At 42.2% G+C, this 18805-nt stretch overlaps 1 protein-coding gene across 5 annotated transcripts in view; it reads right to left on the bottom strand.

Annotated features, from left to right (window-relative positions):
- The window catches only part of cadm4 (cell adhesion molecule 4), a 144699-nt gene that overhangs the window by 22817 nt on the left and 103077 nt on the right, over nucleotides 1-18805 (bottom strand). The window contains exons 1-2 of one of the 5 annotated variants that reach the window (XM_035944537.2): nucleotides 14412-16779; nucleotides 6926-7072 (exon numbers count right to left, since the gene is read on the bottom strand). In XM_035944537.2, coding sequence (XP_035800430.1) covers nucleotides 6926-7072; nucleotides 14412-14514 — 250 coding nt within the window. In that variant the 5' untranslated portion in view covers nucleotides 14515-16779. Of the gene's footprint in view, nucleotides 1-6925; nucleotides 7073-14411; nucleotides 16780-18805 lie in introns of those variants that run through there. The other 4 variants (XM_035944535.2, XM_055013686.1, XM_035944538.2 and 1 more) reach the window with 4 other exon arrangements.

Raw genomic sequence — 18805 nt, 5'->3', positions numbered from 1 at the left:
AATACTAATCCCTGTATTAATATAAAAGAGAGTGAAGGAACAAAGAAAGTGAAAACAACACCAACAAAAATAAAATCCCTTCCCTCTGAGTCAGTATAATTGATTTTTTTTTTCCAGATTTTTCTGAAAAGGGACACGGCGTATCAAGAATTGTTTTCGTCATGGTGCTGTGTTTACTTGAAATACACACACGCACACATGCACACGCACGCACACACACACACACACACACACACACACACATAAGCTAAAAGAGTCTTATTCTAGGGAACTTTGTTTTAATTCACTTTACAGGCAGGCTTATACTTGCATTATTTTGAATTTGCGTTTTGATGAGAAGCATCTAAGTGAGCTGCTTTGAAGCTTACTCACAAACTCCATTATTCGATTCTCCACAAGTGGAAACTGTTAAATTATTGACAAAACATTTCCATCAGGGAAAACCTATCTAGATAGACTGAAATGTTATTTCCTTTAACTTCATTGTTTAGTCTTACATTGTGTAAATGTTAACTGTTTTCTCTTTCTAGATGGCTGGTTGTAAATGTATCCGCCCCGCCAAACCCATTTTCAGTCAACATTTGAAGTAACAGAAGCTGCAGAGCAATTAATTTCTGTAAGTCAGCTTACAACAACCTGTGCACCTGTGTCCATCTTATTCAACCGAGTTGTAATTTTTGTGGCAACTTTCAGTTGTTAATTTTCTGAGTTTGACATGGAAAGATGATATCATATTTAAATCACTCACGACAAGTAGCAAAAAAAAGGCTCTAATTGGCATAGTTCGTTTCTAAACCAGGGGAAAAAAACTGTCATTTACTGACCCTGTCTCCTAAAAAATACATTCCAAACAACTACATTGCAATCTCAGTTACATTTTGAGGGAAATGTATTTTCTAGTAGATTACGTTCCTTTGTGTCATAAATATATCCTTTTATAGCTCCTTTTCAGCTCATTTTCAATTACATATTGGATGGCTTGGGACTGATAACCCAGAAAATGGAGGACAAGATTCAAAAATTGTCTTTCTGTGTGGCCCTGTGATGGACTGTCCAAGGGGAACACCCCCAACCCCAACCCCCCGACCCTACAAAGGATGATGGGGTATATAGATAATGGACAGATGGATGGATGGATGGAGTCGCAGTTTAACCAAATCCATGCTATTTTGCTAAATCTAATTGAGTAGCTTTGGTGCCTAAACTCACCAAAGAGCAAGAGAAAACAGAGTGGAACGAGAGTCCCACACAGCCCACGAACTGCAGTCTTCTGGGTGAAAGGTCTGTTGTAGACTTTCTGGGTCTGGGTTGACTCTTGACCATTCTGATGAATTGTAGTGTTTGTGACTGAGTCTGATGAGTGTGTCAGATGGGCCCTATTTAATTTGGCTCACCAGCTGTAGTCATTCAACATCACTCATGAGAAGTACAGAGGCCATGCCTCTAAGAAAATTTGATTTACACGGCTTTTTACATCACTAAACTTGAGAATTCAAGCTGTATGCATGTTGTTAACCCAGCAGATTTTGTCATATTTCCAGAGGACCTATAATGCAAGCTTGCTTTTTTGTGACAAAGATGTATTTCAATTATTTCATCATAGAAAATTAAGCGTTAAAGGATTCACTGAGAACTCACAACTACAACGATACACATGGTCTTTGCAGGTGGATGTAAACTTCTGTTCACAGCTGTACACTATGTTCCATGTGGGCAGTGATTCAAAGCTCTGAAACCAGACTAGCACAAAACTGAATAAACTACAAGAATGTAAAGTCATACCAGTAAAGATCTGTAGGTTCAGGACCACTTAAAGGCCAAGAAAGCAACAGGTGCTGCAACAGTTAGTACAAATTACAAGTAAGATTTGTACTATGGGCTAGGAATTGCAGGTTTGACAGTGCACCACGTTGCAGCTAAATGACATCGGCCCCCCAGCCTGGTTGCACATATGAGTACTTCACAAAAAACACAATGCATCCTTATTAATTAATGTCTTCAGTATATGTTTATTTTTTTTATGTGTATCTTGGAAAATGGGAGGCACGGTGAAACAGTGGTTGGCCTGTTGCCTCACAGATCGAAGGTCCTAGGTTCAGATCTCTTCCTCCTAAAGTCCATAGACATGCTAAGGCTAAATGGTGATTCTAAATTGTCTGTAGGTCTAAATGTGAGTGTGCTTGGGTGTCTATCGGTGCCCCAACAGCCATACAGAGAATAAAGTGGTATCTAGAAAATGGATGGATCAGTGGATCGTTTACCTTTCTACAGGCAGCACATAACAAGCATATCAAACAACACAAGGGAAGCAAGGACTGCTTTAATTGAGTGTATGATATTTTCAGCTTTTGAATCAGTATTTCTTGGCCTCAAGATAGTTTGCGCTGTATTAGCAAACAGCCAGTTCTATCTCTCACGGTCTGGAATGAGTGACTTTTCACCCTCTAATTTGTGATGTCACTCCCCTGGACAGGTCTGCAGAGGAAAAAATTGCAAAACATGGGAGAAATAGCACTGTGACTACACCGCAGATGATTCGCTGCTCTGGAATTGATAGTGCAGCTAAATCTAAAGCTTGGTTTGATATAAAAAGTTCAGAGAGAGTTTGCAAAGTCAGTCTCGACGAAGAGGCTCCAGGCCTTACATTGATACAGCATAACAGATGTCTCGGTTCTCTGATTTCCAGCTTTGAGGGAGAACACTGTTCATTTTCCCAAACATTGATTGGACGATCCTAAACTAGAATGTATTCATTCATTCTCTTTGTTACTGCTTTCTTTATTCCCCTATAAGCCATTTTCTAATTAGTGTCAAGAATTTTTATTGTTCATCTTATTAGGTTTTCATCATGATTGTTTTACTTGCTGTGAAGAATTTGGTAACTCTTTTCAAAAGTACTTTGCAAATAAAGCTTATTGTGCAACCAAAATCATTTTCAGAATGCTATTACACTGAGTGGTGTAGCCCAATGAGCAAGTGAGAGATGAGCTAAATACTACAGTTATACATAGGGTAAACACTGTTATTCAGACTATGGGAAATAACTAGAGACATCAGCTTTCTAAATGCAACAGTTCCACAACCAATCTTGAACCTCAGACCAATGAGCTACAATCACAGACTGCATAATGCACAAAGGAGGAAAACAAAGAAAGGACAGTGACAAAAAGGACGAGAAGAGGTGAACATATAACAATTTTCCTTTTGTTGCTAAAGAAAGAGTAGAATCAATGGGGAGAAAATGCTGATAATAACAAATATCGCTAATAACAGTCTGTGGATGACAGTGGCTCGATGTCTATAGATTCTCATAAATACCTGTGAGACTCACTTTGTATTGACTTGACAATGAAACCTCCCTTGCTCTTCATCTCTATTTTATTCTGTCCCTCTCCTCTTTACTTTGTGTTGGATTTGGCTCACAGACAGAAAAGTAGACACCTTCTAATATAATGCCTAGCCTCTTGTAGCACAATTAACCGTATAACACAGGCACAAGTGTGTTGGCATTGGCTTCTCTGGATGTTCACGCCTGTGTATGCATGAGAAACGGTGGGGATGAGGAACAAGAGAAATAAAGTAATATGAATACATACTGCAGCAGGTGGCATAAAGTATTATATAGATAGGAATGGACAACAATCAACAGGAGACTGAAGGAGTGGTCCGGAGCAATGCAGTTAGCCCACTCTTCCTCCAAGTACACCACACTAATCTCTCCACCCCACTCCCCAAATCTCCCCTCCACCGGATGGCAGCGAGAGCATTGTTAGAGAGCTATTCCCCACAGATAGGTAAATCTTTTTTTTCCCCTCACTGCACTAAATGGCAACTAAATGTCAGACTTCTGTTCAAGTCCAAGTTCACCTTTATTGTCCTGTCTCATTTGCATGCTGGGGAGAGTTGGCGATAGGAGGAGAAATAGAGATATGGACCACTGAGGAGAAAGGCTCCATTTGGTTAGTTCCACTGCTCTATTATAGCTATCTGTCCCTGCAATCTCATAAAACACACCCTTGACTGGTTGCTCGCTTGCAAAACAGGCAGCCTAATTCACTGCACTTTCTGCAGAAGCTAGTGTGGAATGGATCGGCAGAGAAAGGCCTTAGTTTGTTAGCCTGTAATCTGGGTGGCAGATGGGCAATAGGAAAGTGATGGAGCAAATGTGGAGGCAAAGAGAGACAGAGTGAGATGTAATTTACAGTCAGAAAATCTCCCTGGTGAGAGTTTTTGGTGCTTACAAGAGCCAAATTACTTATGGGTAGCCATCTAGACTTTATACCTTGTGCTAAAGTTTGGATTATTTCAAACTGTTGTCCTTTTTCACTCCACTGCTGTGTGACTCTAAACCCTCTATAATTTTTCTTCTTTTCTTGATTTGAAATTAAGTTTGTCTTTAATTCTAGTCTCCACATTCCTTTTACCATCTTGCTCTGATTAGGCTTCATCATGCTTTCCGAGGGGTGCAAGTCTATGTTTCGTGGGAGAGCAGACAAGGCGATTCTGTCTGAGTGCCTAATGGACCTTACCGGGGGCGCTGAGCTGATAGAAATGGTGGGGGAAGAGTTGAAAATATGGTTTCTCAAAGCAGCAACCTCATCTGCCCTAATGATTCTGCTCAGTGATCGAGACAACTAACAAGTAAAGGAAAAGTGTGTACAGCAGAAGGAGTTCTGTACCGGTGAATATTAAAATGATGTGATATATGACGTGAGGCAACTATTTTGTACCAAGCATTTCATTCTAATCCTGGAATTCTGTTCATAAAATCTTCAGCGACTTCTATTATGTCAGAGACTGTTCCCCTGAGAAACGTGGGAGTCTCAATTGCTGAACTAGTGTAATTATTAAGTGCTACCTACAGATTAGAAAGTTAAAAATGGGTTTAGTGCAAAATTCACATACATAAATACCATAAAATAAGATTACAAATATACATGAAATATGTCTTTGAGTTGCATTTTTAAAAAAATCTATTTCTTTTGTTGGTAAAAAACTGTCTAGCAGATCATAATTATTTTGAGCATATTTCACCTTGCTATAAGCCCACGATGCATGAGTACTGCTGGAAATGCCCTTTTAATTAATTCCTCCTGATCATATGGAAGTTTAACTGCAAGGTCAGCTGCAGAAAATCAGTTATTGATCTAACAGCCATTCATTAACATTAGCACAGGTCTTTATATTAAACACACCGGAGAACATCCTCCTACTTAGTGCAACAGATTTCTTTCATTTGGATTTATTTACCAATTCACACACTGGAAAGACAGTTAAAGGCTGTGTGAAACGAGCTCTGGCATGAAAATCTTTATCTGTCAGGAGCTTAAACCCACGACTCCAATACAAACACTGTAACACCGCAATATCCAGTTAAAACTGTGGTTGTCTGGTACTACTGAGTTCAACTCAATTAAGATGAATTCAAGGATGACTGACAGTTCAAAAATATGGCCAGAGAAACACTAGCAGATTGAGATTAAAATAATAATGTGTACAATACTTTGGAGCTCAGTGACATTCAGTTAGAGCAGCTTGAGTGAAGTTAGCTCAGCAAACAGACTCTCTCTCTCTCTTGCTCTCTTCTGTCTAAACTAAGCAGGGAATTTTTCTTCTTTTTGGCGTAGTCAAGCACAAGAGAGACAACGCTCTGACTGTTCAGGAGAAAGAAAAAATTCGATCTTGGCATGTCCAGTAACTGTTGAGCAGTCTCCACAGCAGCAAGCGCCTTAGATGAGCAAGTGCTTCTTCAGCAGGGTTTGTTGTTTCTGTTTGGCCGCTCAGCCCATCGGTTACAGATAATTTCTACACCGGATCTCTGCAGACTTTGCTTTAGGTATGATTTTGAAATAAAGTAATTGCTGTGCAAAACAATTTGCTTAGAAAACCCACACACAGATCTGTGCTGCTCCTTCGCTAATAAAAAGCTAGAGTGTGTCTATAGTGGACAAACTATTTCCTAATTGGATTTTGTTAGAGGTTTTCATGTTTGTATGTACGGTATTTGCATCTGTCGAGCATTAGATATTTACCTTTACTGATCAGGCAATGTGCTTGTTTTCATACAACTTGAAGGAAGAGGGAGTCCAGGTTTTGCATACCTGAAGAGCTGTTTTAAAGCCAACGCAGGGTACTTGTCAGGTTACTAGGCTGGCAGTGTCTCATGAGCTTGAACCAACACATACTCAAATTCAACTTTAACTTAACCCTGAACAGTTGCAAGTCAGTTTGACACCATCACCTTAAGACCAAGCTAATGTCATATCACATAGTTTACACAGAGCATAATTACTATTGCAAAACCACAAATCAAAATGCATTTTTTGCTTCAATTAAGCTGCCACACACATTTCAAAGGCTGTGTTTAATATCCTTGATCACTGTTCTTTTGCTCAGAGGTTTCCCAGCAGCTCTTACACAAAATCTGGCTAAGGTGGCAACTTTTGCCCTTAATTAGTAAGAGAAAAACATCTAGTGTTTGCCTACCCCGAGGCCATCAATGAAATCTGCCTTCATTATAATATTGGTTACAATAATAATTTGCCATAAAGCTGCCTTTAAAAAAACATGTGATTGCCAAGGTCATGCTTCTAATGAGGAGTTTAATAAGCTCTGATCTCGTCATCAGGGTTAACAGTGGATTATGCAGAGAGCTTCAAACTATGCTGTTTAAACAGTTGAAGCGGCCACATTGGTAGTGCAGTCAGTAAATCCATCTAACTTAGCAGTTATCTGATTTTTTAATGTGAAATCGCTTTAAAGGCAAAGTGAAGACATTTGCAACAAGAAAAATGTAAAATGCAAGTGGTGGTGAGTCAGTGCTAATGTGTCTGAAAGGTTTGCTTCAAATAACATTGAGGGTAGATGCAAAGACATGGATGCATTAAATTTGGCTGTACAGATAAACGTGCATGCAATTACACACCTCTCGTGCCATTGAAGAAAAGAGTCTGCCGACGGGGATTCTGGATGACTACAATTGATCCATCATAGTTTTGAAGGCGGCAGGAGATCTGGGCCGTACCTCCCTCCAAGACTGTCACATTCTCTGCTTGCACCGCCTGACAATGGGCTGAAGGAGAGAGAGATGGACATTAATATAGTGATACAGAGGTGGAACGACGGAGATGACAAAAGAGGGGGAAAAGTGGAGAGGGAACTGATGCAGAGAAAAAAGAAAAGTCCTATCCACCCCTCTCTTGAGATAAAATCTTTCAAAATAAGGTACTTAAAACATCCTTCATTTACTTGCCATTCATCATGCAGACACATAAAGGAAGAAATGGAGAGGGGGAGGAAAAGAGAGGAGGCGACAGAGTGATATAGATGAAGAGATTGAGAGCGAGAGAAAAGACACTGAAGAACTCAAGAAAAAGAGGGTCCTTATGAGCAATGAGTTCTTACGATTATAATAGGGATGATTATAATTATTGCCAGTCATCTCTTTACATGCGCAAACACACACAAACAGCCATATTGCCTTGGGCTAGTCTAACAGAATGCATCAACACACACATTTGAATACATAATGCCTTATTAAATTTCTAAGCGGCTGTTGGTCTGGTGGAATTTAGACGCACTCTAACACACACGCAGACACACATCTGAATAGACACATAAAGACAAACAGGGACCAACGCAGTCAAACAAAGACACCCAAACTGGACTGCAGCCCTGACACTAACTCTGGGTATATTATTAGTTTAAACTGCAGTCTTGTTTTATGAGAGACAGGCTAAAGTGCAGAACTATGAGAGACCAGTGGCAGCCTTGAATACGCTTTACACATTCTTAATGCTATTTCTCATCCATGTGTAAGCTAAACCCGTTGATCACACTCCATTATCCAAATGGCTCCTATTACATATATTCTTGCACCAGCTTCGGGTCCCGTGGATGAAAACCACAAACACACAGACACCTTTATGAACATATGTGTGTACAGATGCTCTACACAGTATGCACTAACAAATGAGGACGCAGAAATGCGCATGCATGTGGAGTCGCACTCACACTCCCAGAAACTTTCACAGATAAACTTTCAAACAGACACATCTGGCCCTTAAACCCAATAGTTTCAGACAAGGGGGTTGAGAAACCAGGGTGCCTCTTTGATGTTGCTGACAGCCCAAGAGTCAATAATATGGAGGTTGATTATGCTCTGATTGTTGCACCCTCAGTGTTTGTGGGTCAGGCTGTTGACATGACTCGGCTGAGTCACACCTCCCGCTGAGCGCAATGGACGCAGAGCGCTGCCGTTTGAATTCAAATGATTTGCAGAGCAATTAGTCATTTGGTTCCAGCCAGGAGTGGAATGTGATTGCCTTGGAGAGAGTACCAGCTTTCTGGGCTTCCCAAACTAGTATTTACCAATTTGCATTCCCATTTGCATTCCCTCTCTCCCTGGCAAAGTGTTGGCCATGGGGAGGATTTAGAGAAAGAACGACATCAATATTGAAGCACAGTGATGAAGCAGGCAATGAGAAGAGCCGATAAAGACGACTGGACTATATATGTTTCCCTGCTGACTCTAGCAGTGTCTCTCAGCTCTGTAAAACACCTTCAGAAGGCAGGAAATGTTGTGAGACAAACAGATGGTGGTTGCCATAGCAGGAGCTGCTGACTTGACTGCTTTGGGCCAAAATAAATGTCTATATCTGCAACTGAGTGTATCCTAAGTTCTTGTGCGTACATGGGCGTGCATGTGCACTTAAGTACAATAGGTGGGCATATGCACTGGGAGAGCATATGCAAGGGTTGGCATATTGCAATTAAGCTACTTTGACATCATCTGATTCCTCCGACTTCATCCAAATCTAATTCTCCTCTTGATTTTAATCTCTTTTAATGAAATACTCAAAGCCTACATATTCATCACATCAGGGGAAACACAGAGACACAGTGGATATTGAATTGAAGAGAGAAAGAAACCAAGAGGGAATAAAGACAAAGGAGACTCTAATACTCCATGGAACCGAGAAAAAATCTTGACAATTACCACTAATTGTAGTCATTATTGCTCCCATTCTCTGCATCAATATTGTGATTCATATCGGGGGCCATCAGGGCCTGACACCGCCATCCCAATTATTTTTCTAATGGCTGTTATTACTCATCACCATAGCAACTGGGATAGGCCGCCATTGTTTTAAACAGTGGTAATTGTAATAGTGCTACTGTGCATCCTGACAAAGTCACTGCTGTGTCTGTGTGTGATTAGTGACCCATCGGAACGAAGAGGCCTTCAAGTGGGAGAGCAACTCTAGACAAAGAAAGCGGCCAAAAGTTTACTTCTGGGAGGAGGCCAGAAAAACTAATTAGTTGTCCATTTGTACGCCCACTTCTCCTGACAGCTGTCACCCTTTCAAAGGAAATTAGCTGCAGTGGTATGGCAGCAAAGCACAAACAAAAGCAACAAGGATAAATAAAAATTAAAAATCATTAACGGCTGTTGCAAGCGGGATGAGTGACATTTGCTGGTGCTTGCGGAAAGATGCCACCAAAAACACCTGCTGGCTGCTGGTGGATGATCAGTCTGGGTGAAGAGAAGCGAGGGATGAAGAGACGGTGGGGGAGTGAGGGCTCTAACCAGGAAAACATAGCAGGGAGTTAGGAAGTGATGGTTTGGGTATAATAATGCAGCTGGTGGGGGCCGGACGAAATATACGAGAGATGGCGCATATTCCTCCACTCCTGCTCGTAACGCAGCTGGGTATAGCACTTTAGTTTGACTGTAGATTTTATAGGCTGCCATTCACATCAAGGCCATGAGCCTGTGCCTCTGATCACCACCAGCATAGCACAATCCACAGAGGGAACGAGAAGGAGGGCAAGCGAATCAACCTCTGTGACAGAGGTATTAATCTCACCCCCATTAAAATCTGTGCCTATAATAAAATACCCCACAAGCGTTGAGTCACATTAAGAGAGAATGCAGAGAGAGAAATTGATATCATGGTAGTGCGCTGACGGCTATGATCAACGGTTAAATAAAAGTAGTGGAGGAACAAAAACAATCACTTCTCTCTCCAACCAAGCGGGGGCAGTATTTCATAGCAGTGGATTGGTGCTTCTTATCATTTGAAATGCTCCTACCCCTGCTGTCACAGCCCTGGAAAAAAGGAGCCTTTATTTACTACATCAATGGACGTCTGAGAAGGGCCCTCATTTCAAAATACATAAACAAATAAATAAATAATAGGAGCACAAATTCATAAGACAAGGCTGTTCAGGGGCCCGTTCTAATGGTCCCGCAATGGGGTTGAATTATAAGCCAAAGGAGGTAAAGGATAGAGGGACAGAGGGAGGGGATGAAAGGAGGTGTAGAGAGTTTAAAGAGAGGGATTTGGGAGGCAGCCAGGTGGACTGCTGGCTCACCCTTGGTCACGGTAAATTCTAGAAACTGCCTCACTGGTGCAGGGTTAGCGGGCTGAATTACCGCCTTGCTGTGTCCCACTCTCTTGGTTTCACTCTCCCTTCATTTGTCCCTGTCTCTCCATGTCTCTGAGAGTGGGGAAAGGTAAAGACGGCACAAAAAAAACACAAGCCACGTAAGAGACGAAGTGTCTCCATTTGCCCCAAACAAGCCCCCATGTATCCTTGAAGCAGTGCAGCCACCGTCTCCCTATTCATTATCTGTCATTATCTTACAATTGGAAGTGAGCCAGGAGCTTGTGTTTTCTTTGCATGCTGGCCACGAAATCGATGCAGGAGACTACAATGCATAACCCCTTATGCTGTTACTGCCTTAATTAAAACAATAACAGCAGCTCATAGTTTCCACTCATATGGGGTCGTCCGTTGGCAACTTCTCCATCTCTTCCCATCTGGATGTACATTTTTTCTGTTATCCCCTGAGTCTGCGAGGCGAGCCGATTTCCACAGCATGTATGCAAATGAAGTTTGCAGTGTTTACGTGTGCGAGCCTGTGTGTGTGTGTGTGTGCGTGTGTGTGTACAAACACTTGCTCTAGGTTAATCACAGAGTTTTGCGGTGCACTGAATCTATGAAATAGCTGACTTTGAGGTTCTTCTCCTCCATACCTCCCTCTGCAGACCCACAATTCTCCCCCATTCCCTCTCCCCTCGTTCTCTTCCCAGTCTAAAATTATCACTCTATCTTTCTCAGGGAGCCAGAACTCTGCCAATCAAATCCAGTGCCAGAAAAAAAAATTCTCCCTCTATAAATAATACATAATCCTTTACAAATCTTGCTGTCATCTCTCTCATTACCTTCGTTCTGTCACTTTCTCCCATCCTCCTTTTCTGTGCTCTCCTACACTCAGCCTTTCTTCACATTTTTTGAGTGTACCCCCTCCTTCATTTTGACTTAGTCCATAGCTCATAATTGTTTGCTCCCGCTGCATTCGTCTCTAATCTCAGTCTCACATCTCCCTCTTTCTCTTTTTATTTAAACCCGCAGTCTCTCCATCCGTCTCCTCCCCACCTTCTGCCTGATCTAATCCTTGATTCCTCCTCCCTTCATCGTCCTTTCTCTTTTCTTCCTGTCTTCTTCCTCCTTCTCATCTCCCTTATCTTTTATTACATCGTTCATCATGCATCTTTCTCATTAGTGCTGTCCTAAAGGTCCCCTTTCCTCTCTTTCTCTCCTGGGCCTCAGGAGAATTGTTGCAACTCTTTCTTCCTCTCTCCCCTGTTAGCTGCTGTCTCTTCACCCCGTCCCTCCTTCTTTTTCTTTCTTCTTCTAGCTTTTCCTGCCCTTGCAATAGTTTCCTTCCGAACTGCAATATGCTTTCATTCCGCTTGCAATCTCCTTCATTCTTTCCCTTTTTGCGACTCAGTGGGAATCTTTTCCTGCCTCTCTGCTGGTTCAATCTCCACACTCTCCTTCGCTAAATGTGATTTGTTCTGCAGCTCAAGTCTGCAGCATAATCATGCTGTTTTTATAGTGTGCTGCGAGAGCGGAAGAGAGGAAGCAAGTGAAAGACAGAAAAAAAGTGAGAGAAGTGAATGGACAAGAGGACAAAACAAATGAGTTGTGCAAAAGACTACATTTCTAGGTCCCCTCTCCCTCTTTCATCTTCTTCTCTACTTTTGCTTCTTTTAATTGCCTGTCATAAAGCTTAGCCCTTTCCCCACTTTCTATTCCTCTTTCCCTCTCTTTCTCTCTGTCTTTCTTAATCTCGCTTTCTCTTCACCAGAAACCTTAGAAATTTTCTCACCAAGCTCTCTCTCCATCACACACTGGTGGACTGTTAGCACTGTACTGCTAATCAGCAAATTCAGCAGAAAACTGTCTCTTTTCACTCTTGACCTCTCAAAAGAAACTTTCACTTCAATTTATTTACATATTTCCCATCCTATTTTTAACATTCCGATTTTGCTCCCAAGGCAACGCTGCCTCCATCCTGTGCATTGAAATCTGTGGTCTTCTTTATCTCATCACCTATACCCTTTATTTCTTGCACCTCTTCCCCTCCTTTCCCTGCATCGTTTTGACCTTCGCATCGTTATGTCTCTCCAGCCCTTCGGTGTATTTCAATCACCCCGTCCCTCTCTTGCACCATCCCCTCTTCTTCCCTCTCGTGCTGCACTGCATCTGCCTGAGCACTCTCCTCTCCTCTCGTCCACCCATCCCATTACTCTTTCTACTGTTATTCACCTCTTCTTACCCTTCACAAACTACCATCTCTCTCTCTTTTCTTTCCCCTCTCTTTCCTCCCATTTTCTGACAGCCAAAAGCTGGTTAGCTCTATCTACTGTGCAGCGTTTTATGGCCCGGGTCTGTCACAGCCCCAACAACCCTGCGACAATGGCTACCACACATACCCCAACAGCGGCTTAAAGGAAATTTACAGGGCTATTACACGACAGCAACCACACTGGAGAGTCACCACAGCCAAAAGCACTGGTCTTAACACCCTTTCAAAATCCACCACATGGCTGCCTTCCCTTTGTGTGTACATGTTGTGCACGTGATATGTGTGACACTGATGGATGCGTATGTGGGAGGAATGGTGTTAAACCTGTGCAAGCTAGAATGTGTACGTATCTGTATGTGTGCATATACACATGTGCATTAAAAACTGCTGTACTGGCATGAATTACATAACCAAGCTGACTGCCAAGACACAAACTCATTCTTTCACTGTATCACTCACTCCCCTATTGTCACCCCACCTACATCCTCCTGAACATCTCACAAAGCTTCCATTGATTTAATATGCAAAAACGACAAAAAAAGAAACCACTGGATTTAGATTTCAGCACAGAGGAGAAGGTACTGTGTACAGCTGTGTTATGTTTACCAATGAACAGCAATAAAAGAACATCATCCTGTATTAAATGCATAATAATAATGACAGGAGGTATTAATAGCACCGAGCAACTCTGCCACTGATCTCACTGCACTTCATATACTGCTTTTTCTTACCATCTCTGCCTTGTGTTCAATCAATTTTATGACTCTTGGTTTCAGATCTCGACCCCATGCAGCTCCTTTTGAGGCCTTGTCTCTTGTTTTATCTTTGTACCCATCCCCTCCATCTCTGTCTTTCTTCCATACACACAGACTGCACTGTTCTCCATCTCACTATTTCTTCTTTTCTGCCTTTGCTGCTCCCTCCTGCCATCACATACAGTATAAGTTTCTATCTGCCCAAATCCTTCTTTCCTTGTGTCAGTCTGTCTCTCAGAAAAGATACTGGTCTCTTGCACTCCACATTTTTCCCCCATTCCTCTTCTATTTAAAAAAAAATAATTCTTCGTTTGGTTCACTATATCTCTCCCACTCTAGGGTCCAACTTTAATTTATTAGGTTCTTCAGAGAAAAGCTGAGAAAAAGGCTTTAGCCATTCTTATATCTTTGTTTTTTCTCTGTTTTCATTTGCTACCGTTTCCATTTAAGTCCTTTGGTTCATCCGTCCCCTCTCTTTCTCTGTCTGGTCTCTCGTTCCCCAGTCCTTTCACCTCCTGGGCATACACTCCTGTCGTCATATTCTCTCTGTACTTAATCTTAATTACCAATTCTAACTTAATTACCAGCATTTTGAACAATTCATGTGAAGCCCTCATTTCATCATGAGCTATCCCCCATTGGTCATGTGCTGGGCACTGCATTGGATCTCATTTTGTATCACTTTACGCCAATTACTATCGTATTCGCAATTCTGTTATCTTTTTACTAACAAAAACATTATATTGCAACATTTAGAGGTATATCTGCAGGGAGATTCATTTAAATGAACAAAGAGCTTGTACTTATACTAAATTGCCACATCCTGGCTATAATGAGAAATGAATGTGTACATGTGAACATTATGTGCTTGTTTCCCTGAGTTATTTGCTCTGTAATGACACCTGAGTATCCCTCTCGAATCAATACTGCACATCTCATTTAATCTGAATGTGTGTGTGTGCACGTCTGATTGAGTGCACGCATGCATGACTTACGAGTGAAGCAGAGCAGGACCAGGACCAGGACCAGGCTGCGCAAGGCCAGAGAGAAGGGGGCAGGGAGGAGGCGGCAGAGGACAGAGCTTCGGACAGCCTTCATTGTGTATTGAGAAGTTGTGTGTGTATATGTGTGAACGTGTACGTGGCTGTGCACGTTTGATCAATGGCTCCTCTGTGACCCTGGCTGCACTTGCTATAGACAAACTAGTCCGCACACACACATGCACTCTGATTTGTTCTCAGCTGCTATGCTGCAGACGTGCGCACACACTAACTGCTCAGCTTTACATTAGCGCAATCAGACAGAAGTTGTTGTTTGAGGAAAACGCATAAAGAAAGCGCTCTTATGCTCCACACTGCATCACAACACATGCAAAGAAACTGCTGTAGCTGCAAAGTCACATAGGACTGACTTGTTGCCAGGGCTTGCATGTAACACACAGACGTTTGGCCAGAGCTCGGAGTGATAACAGAGCTAGTGATTTAGGCACTATATCACAATGCACACAGAGATGAGCTCAGAGTAACAAATTTCCTCTGTTGACTAGCACCTCGTGTTGCTTAGAAAGAACTTACGATGCATATTGCTTTAAATCCATACAAATGGGAAAGCTTTGCTGCTACAAAGCCGTCCAAGGGCTCGGTCCCATCTAAACAAAACAAAACAACACAACGAACACAGATAGGCAAGCTATTTTTTTCACCACAGTGCTCTGAGCCTCCTGAGACCAAGGCCTAAGATTCTCAGATCGATAAACCAGAAAAACCAATACCAAAGGTGTCCAAGCAGACCTGCAACACTGTAGTCTTTACCAGGAACTGTATTCAGTAGTGGCAGCTTCGCAAATTAACTGAATGAGGTCAGATCTAAGCAAGTTCTGAGCGAAACGAGCCCTAACAATCAGCTGCACAGTTAACCACAACAATGTATGCTTGTTGTCTCCTGCAGGTCAAACTACACTGCTCCAAAGAACAGAAAACATCAATACTGCCATATTTGAGTCAGATGCTGCCTGAGAAACTATGTTCCAAAGGAAATCTAGTTTATCTATACTAGCGTTGACTGAATGGTAACTTTTAAAATAGAGCTATCTACAATGCTGTGCCCTCAAGGACAGAGAAATCCAGGGCAACAATCTTCATCTTCAAACATATTGTATTTTAATGAGTCAAAAACAAGGTTTTCAGCTCATCTCACTCAACAAATCTGCAGGCACAAGTCAATGTTCCTTTCAGCTATTACCACACTGTGCAGGGCTTTGGAGAGATGGAGACACTATCTTACTATCTAACTCATGTGGAGATAGCTAAGGTTAAATAAAATTCATTGAGTTCAAGTAGTGCTCTGTAAAGAGCAAATGAAAGTCCTTGCCCTTTGTAGAATAACCAACTTGCGAAGGGTTGAGCAAACTGCAGTCAGACACTTTAGTTACAGATATTACGTATTTGATCCGCTATTTTACCCCAGAGACGTGCACATTATCCTGACAGGGTATCTACCATTATTCGCTTGAATGCTAGAATGCTGTCAATACGCCATTGTGTACACACTGTTGAGCAAATGGACAGTGATTTTACATGGTAATTTTAGACACCTCAGAATAATCACAGGCTATCAGACAGTATAATCGTGCAGCATCGACCTGCCTAACTCTTCCTATCCAACATGCTCCACTGGGTACAGTCAGCGCCTGGGTGCACTCCAGATGCACGCTCACTCATACACACTAATCTGAAAGCCTGCTGTGTTTCAGGTCCGGACAGAATTCTGCTGATTGAGGACCCAATCGGTTGCTGGTCTGCCGGAGAGTGTAGATCAGGTGTGTTTGTGAGTGCCTAATGTGTGTTTTTAGAGTGTATAGACAAAGCGTGACGAACTGCACCACACACCTCACTGAGCACTATTTGATGGAATAAAGTGCGGGTGTCATCCTCAGATTACTACACGCTGCCCACACTCTCTCACTCTCTGTGCCACTGCAAATACAATGAGATCTAACGGCGACGGCCCTGACACTTCTGACAAAGCTGAAAGCGGATCATCGCCAATCTTTCCTACAGTGCTGACTTCATCGGTCAACTGGCTGATGCTGAGAAAATTACTCTGTGTTGGTTTACACCAGCAGCTCGGGTCTGGCAGGTCTGAGGCCGGCAGAAGACAGACGGAAACAAAGTTCAAATTGATCTCCTTAAATTGTGTTTAGTTTATCCATTCTAGCTCCCTTCCTCTGTCCTCCTTCTTCAGTTGTCCAGTCCGCAGCAGTTAGTTAGGTTCCGCAAGCTTGTCCTCGTTTTGCTACTCTTCCTTCCCGTTGATCTGTGAAAACTGTTATAATCCCAATGTGCTATCGCTGTTGATCACATCCATCTATCTGTTTTCTGTCTTCCACTTGTTTATATAACCTTGGCCTCCCTCCCCTTGCTTAGATTGTGTGTGTGTCAGTGGGGGATCAGTGTCTGCATATTTTGCATACTATTTTGTGACGGTTAGAGATGCGTCTGTGTGTGTGTGTGTGTGTGTGTGTGTGTGTGTGTGTGTGTGTGTGTGTGTGTGTGTGTGTGTGTGTGTGTGTGTGTGTGGAGGCAGTGACAATGGTCGTCTTTCAGGTTGACAAACAGAGGCAGTGTGTGTGCGTGAATGTGCTTGACTGTCCACTGTTGACTGAAGCAGAGTGTACATTTGCCTCTTTCACTATCTACTACCCATTAATTTATCCATGCAGCCACTGACAGAGACATCATAGTGCCTCTTTATATTAAATGGCTGTTTTTATGGCTGCATGGATGCACACTGCTGTCTGCTGACGAGAACTGTGTACACATTTGTGTGTTTTCTAATTCAAAGTGGACATGGGTAAAGCAGAAATAAACATGACTGTGACTGTGTTATGAGAAATGCTGATGAGAACCTGGCACATTAAAAGGTATTTGCTCCACACCTTTATACTGCGGAAACAGAAATCATCACTAACAGGTAGAACAACCTGTCAGTACATTTTGCATCAGCATGTTGTGCATAATGCAGTTCCTTTGTTCAAGCTCATTTCCACATGTAGTATCATAACTGCTACTGGCAATAAAACTGGCAATACAAAGCCAACAGTGGAAACTAGCTACACCAGACATTGCGTCCATGACTTTCATTGTCCTGTAAACTGCGAAAGGCAACAGTTTTACTTTCATAAATACCTGTTCTTAATCAACCGATCATAAAAATCATCAAATCTGTGACAGGATTTATTTACAAACATCTTTGTGCATTCAATATGAAACACACTGCTCCCTATTATCAACTCAAATAAAGTCAAATGTATTTATCAAGTGCTTTTAACAAAATAAGGTCATCACAAAGTGCTTTATAGAGCAACAAAGGACATAATTGCCAACATAAAGAAGAACACACTGCAAATCATTGCACAACTGGTAAGTATGTGTGAATATGTGTGTCTGCAAAGTCCCTGTGTGGGCAACCCCCTGATGGGTGTATTTGTTTTTGTCGCAGTATGTGCGGAAGGAAGGGAAGTAATGGCAAATCGTGTCCCCTACCCTCCTTCCCTTTTTTTCTCTCTCCCCCTCTCTCTCTCTCATCCAAATCAAATTTTTAATGGGCTTCATTGGTGCCACCGTGGAATAAGTGTTGCCAAAGCACTTAAGGGGCTTAAGTCAGCAGCGTGCTGAAAATATTAAGCACTCAAACAGCCTTACAAGGATCCCTGCCTGCTTAAGTATGCCGAGGAGGTCGTGCCAGCATTTAATACCAATGGTATTAAAACACTCCGACAAGGGAAAGGAACAGAAATATAGATATATACAGTATGTACCACAACTGGGAATAGATGAAGAGATGTCGGCTGGCTGGAAGAATGCAACAACGCTGTGAAGGCATGAAGTGGACAACAGTTGAGGAAAAAAATTAATGGTCAAAAGTATGGAGAGACAAAAAGAAAGGAAGGATTAGTCGTGAGGTGAAGAAACGAGTACAACTAAAGACAAAGGAGAGGACAGAAAAAGAAGTGGTGAGACAGTTGGAGAGAGGCAGAGAGGAGGAAATAAAAAATAAAAATAAACAAGTAATGTAGGGGAGGAGAGATGCGAGGGAATTGGGCCAAGGTGTGGGAGGTAAGGGTTGATGGGATAGCTTTGAACCAGCAGCAGAGGGCTAATGCAGAGATTCTATCGGGAGGCTTATCCAAGATTAAATTTCTCTTTGTCCTTAAGGCGCTTCTTGGGTAAGCGGAAGTGTCGAGTTTATTTCTTATGTCTCCCTTGAGGTTGTTGCGGGCAAGTAGGTTGGGCTACATGTGTGTATGTGTTCGTCTAAGCATGTGGTGGTGGTGGTGGTGGTTGCATAAGTGAGGTGGGGTGTACATGTATATGTGTCTGTGTGGGTG

Source organism: Amphiprion ocellaris, chromosome 9 (assembly GCF_022539595.1).
Source record: "Amphiprion ocellaris isolate individual 3 ecotype Okinawa chromosome 9, ASM2253959v1, whole genome shotgun sequence".
Lineage (NCBI taxonomy): Eukaryota > Metazoa > Chordata > Actinopteri > Pomacentridae > Amphiprion > Amphiprion ocellaris.
This window is presented reverse-complemented; position numbering and strand designations above follow the sequence as displayed.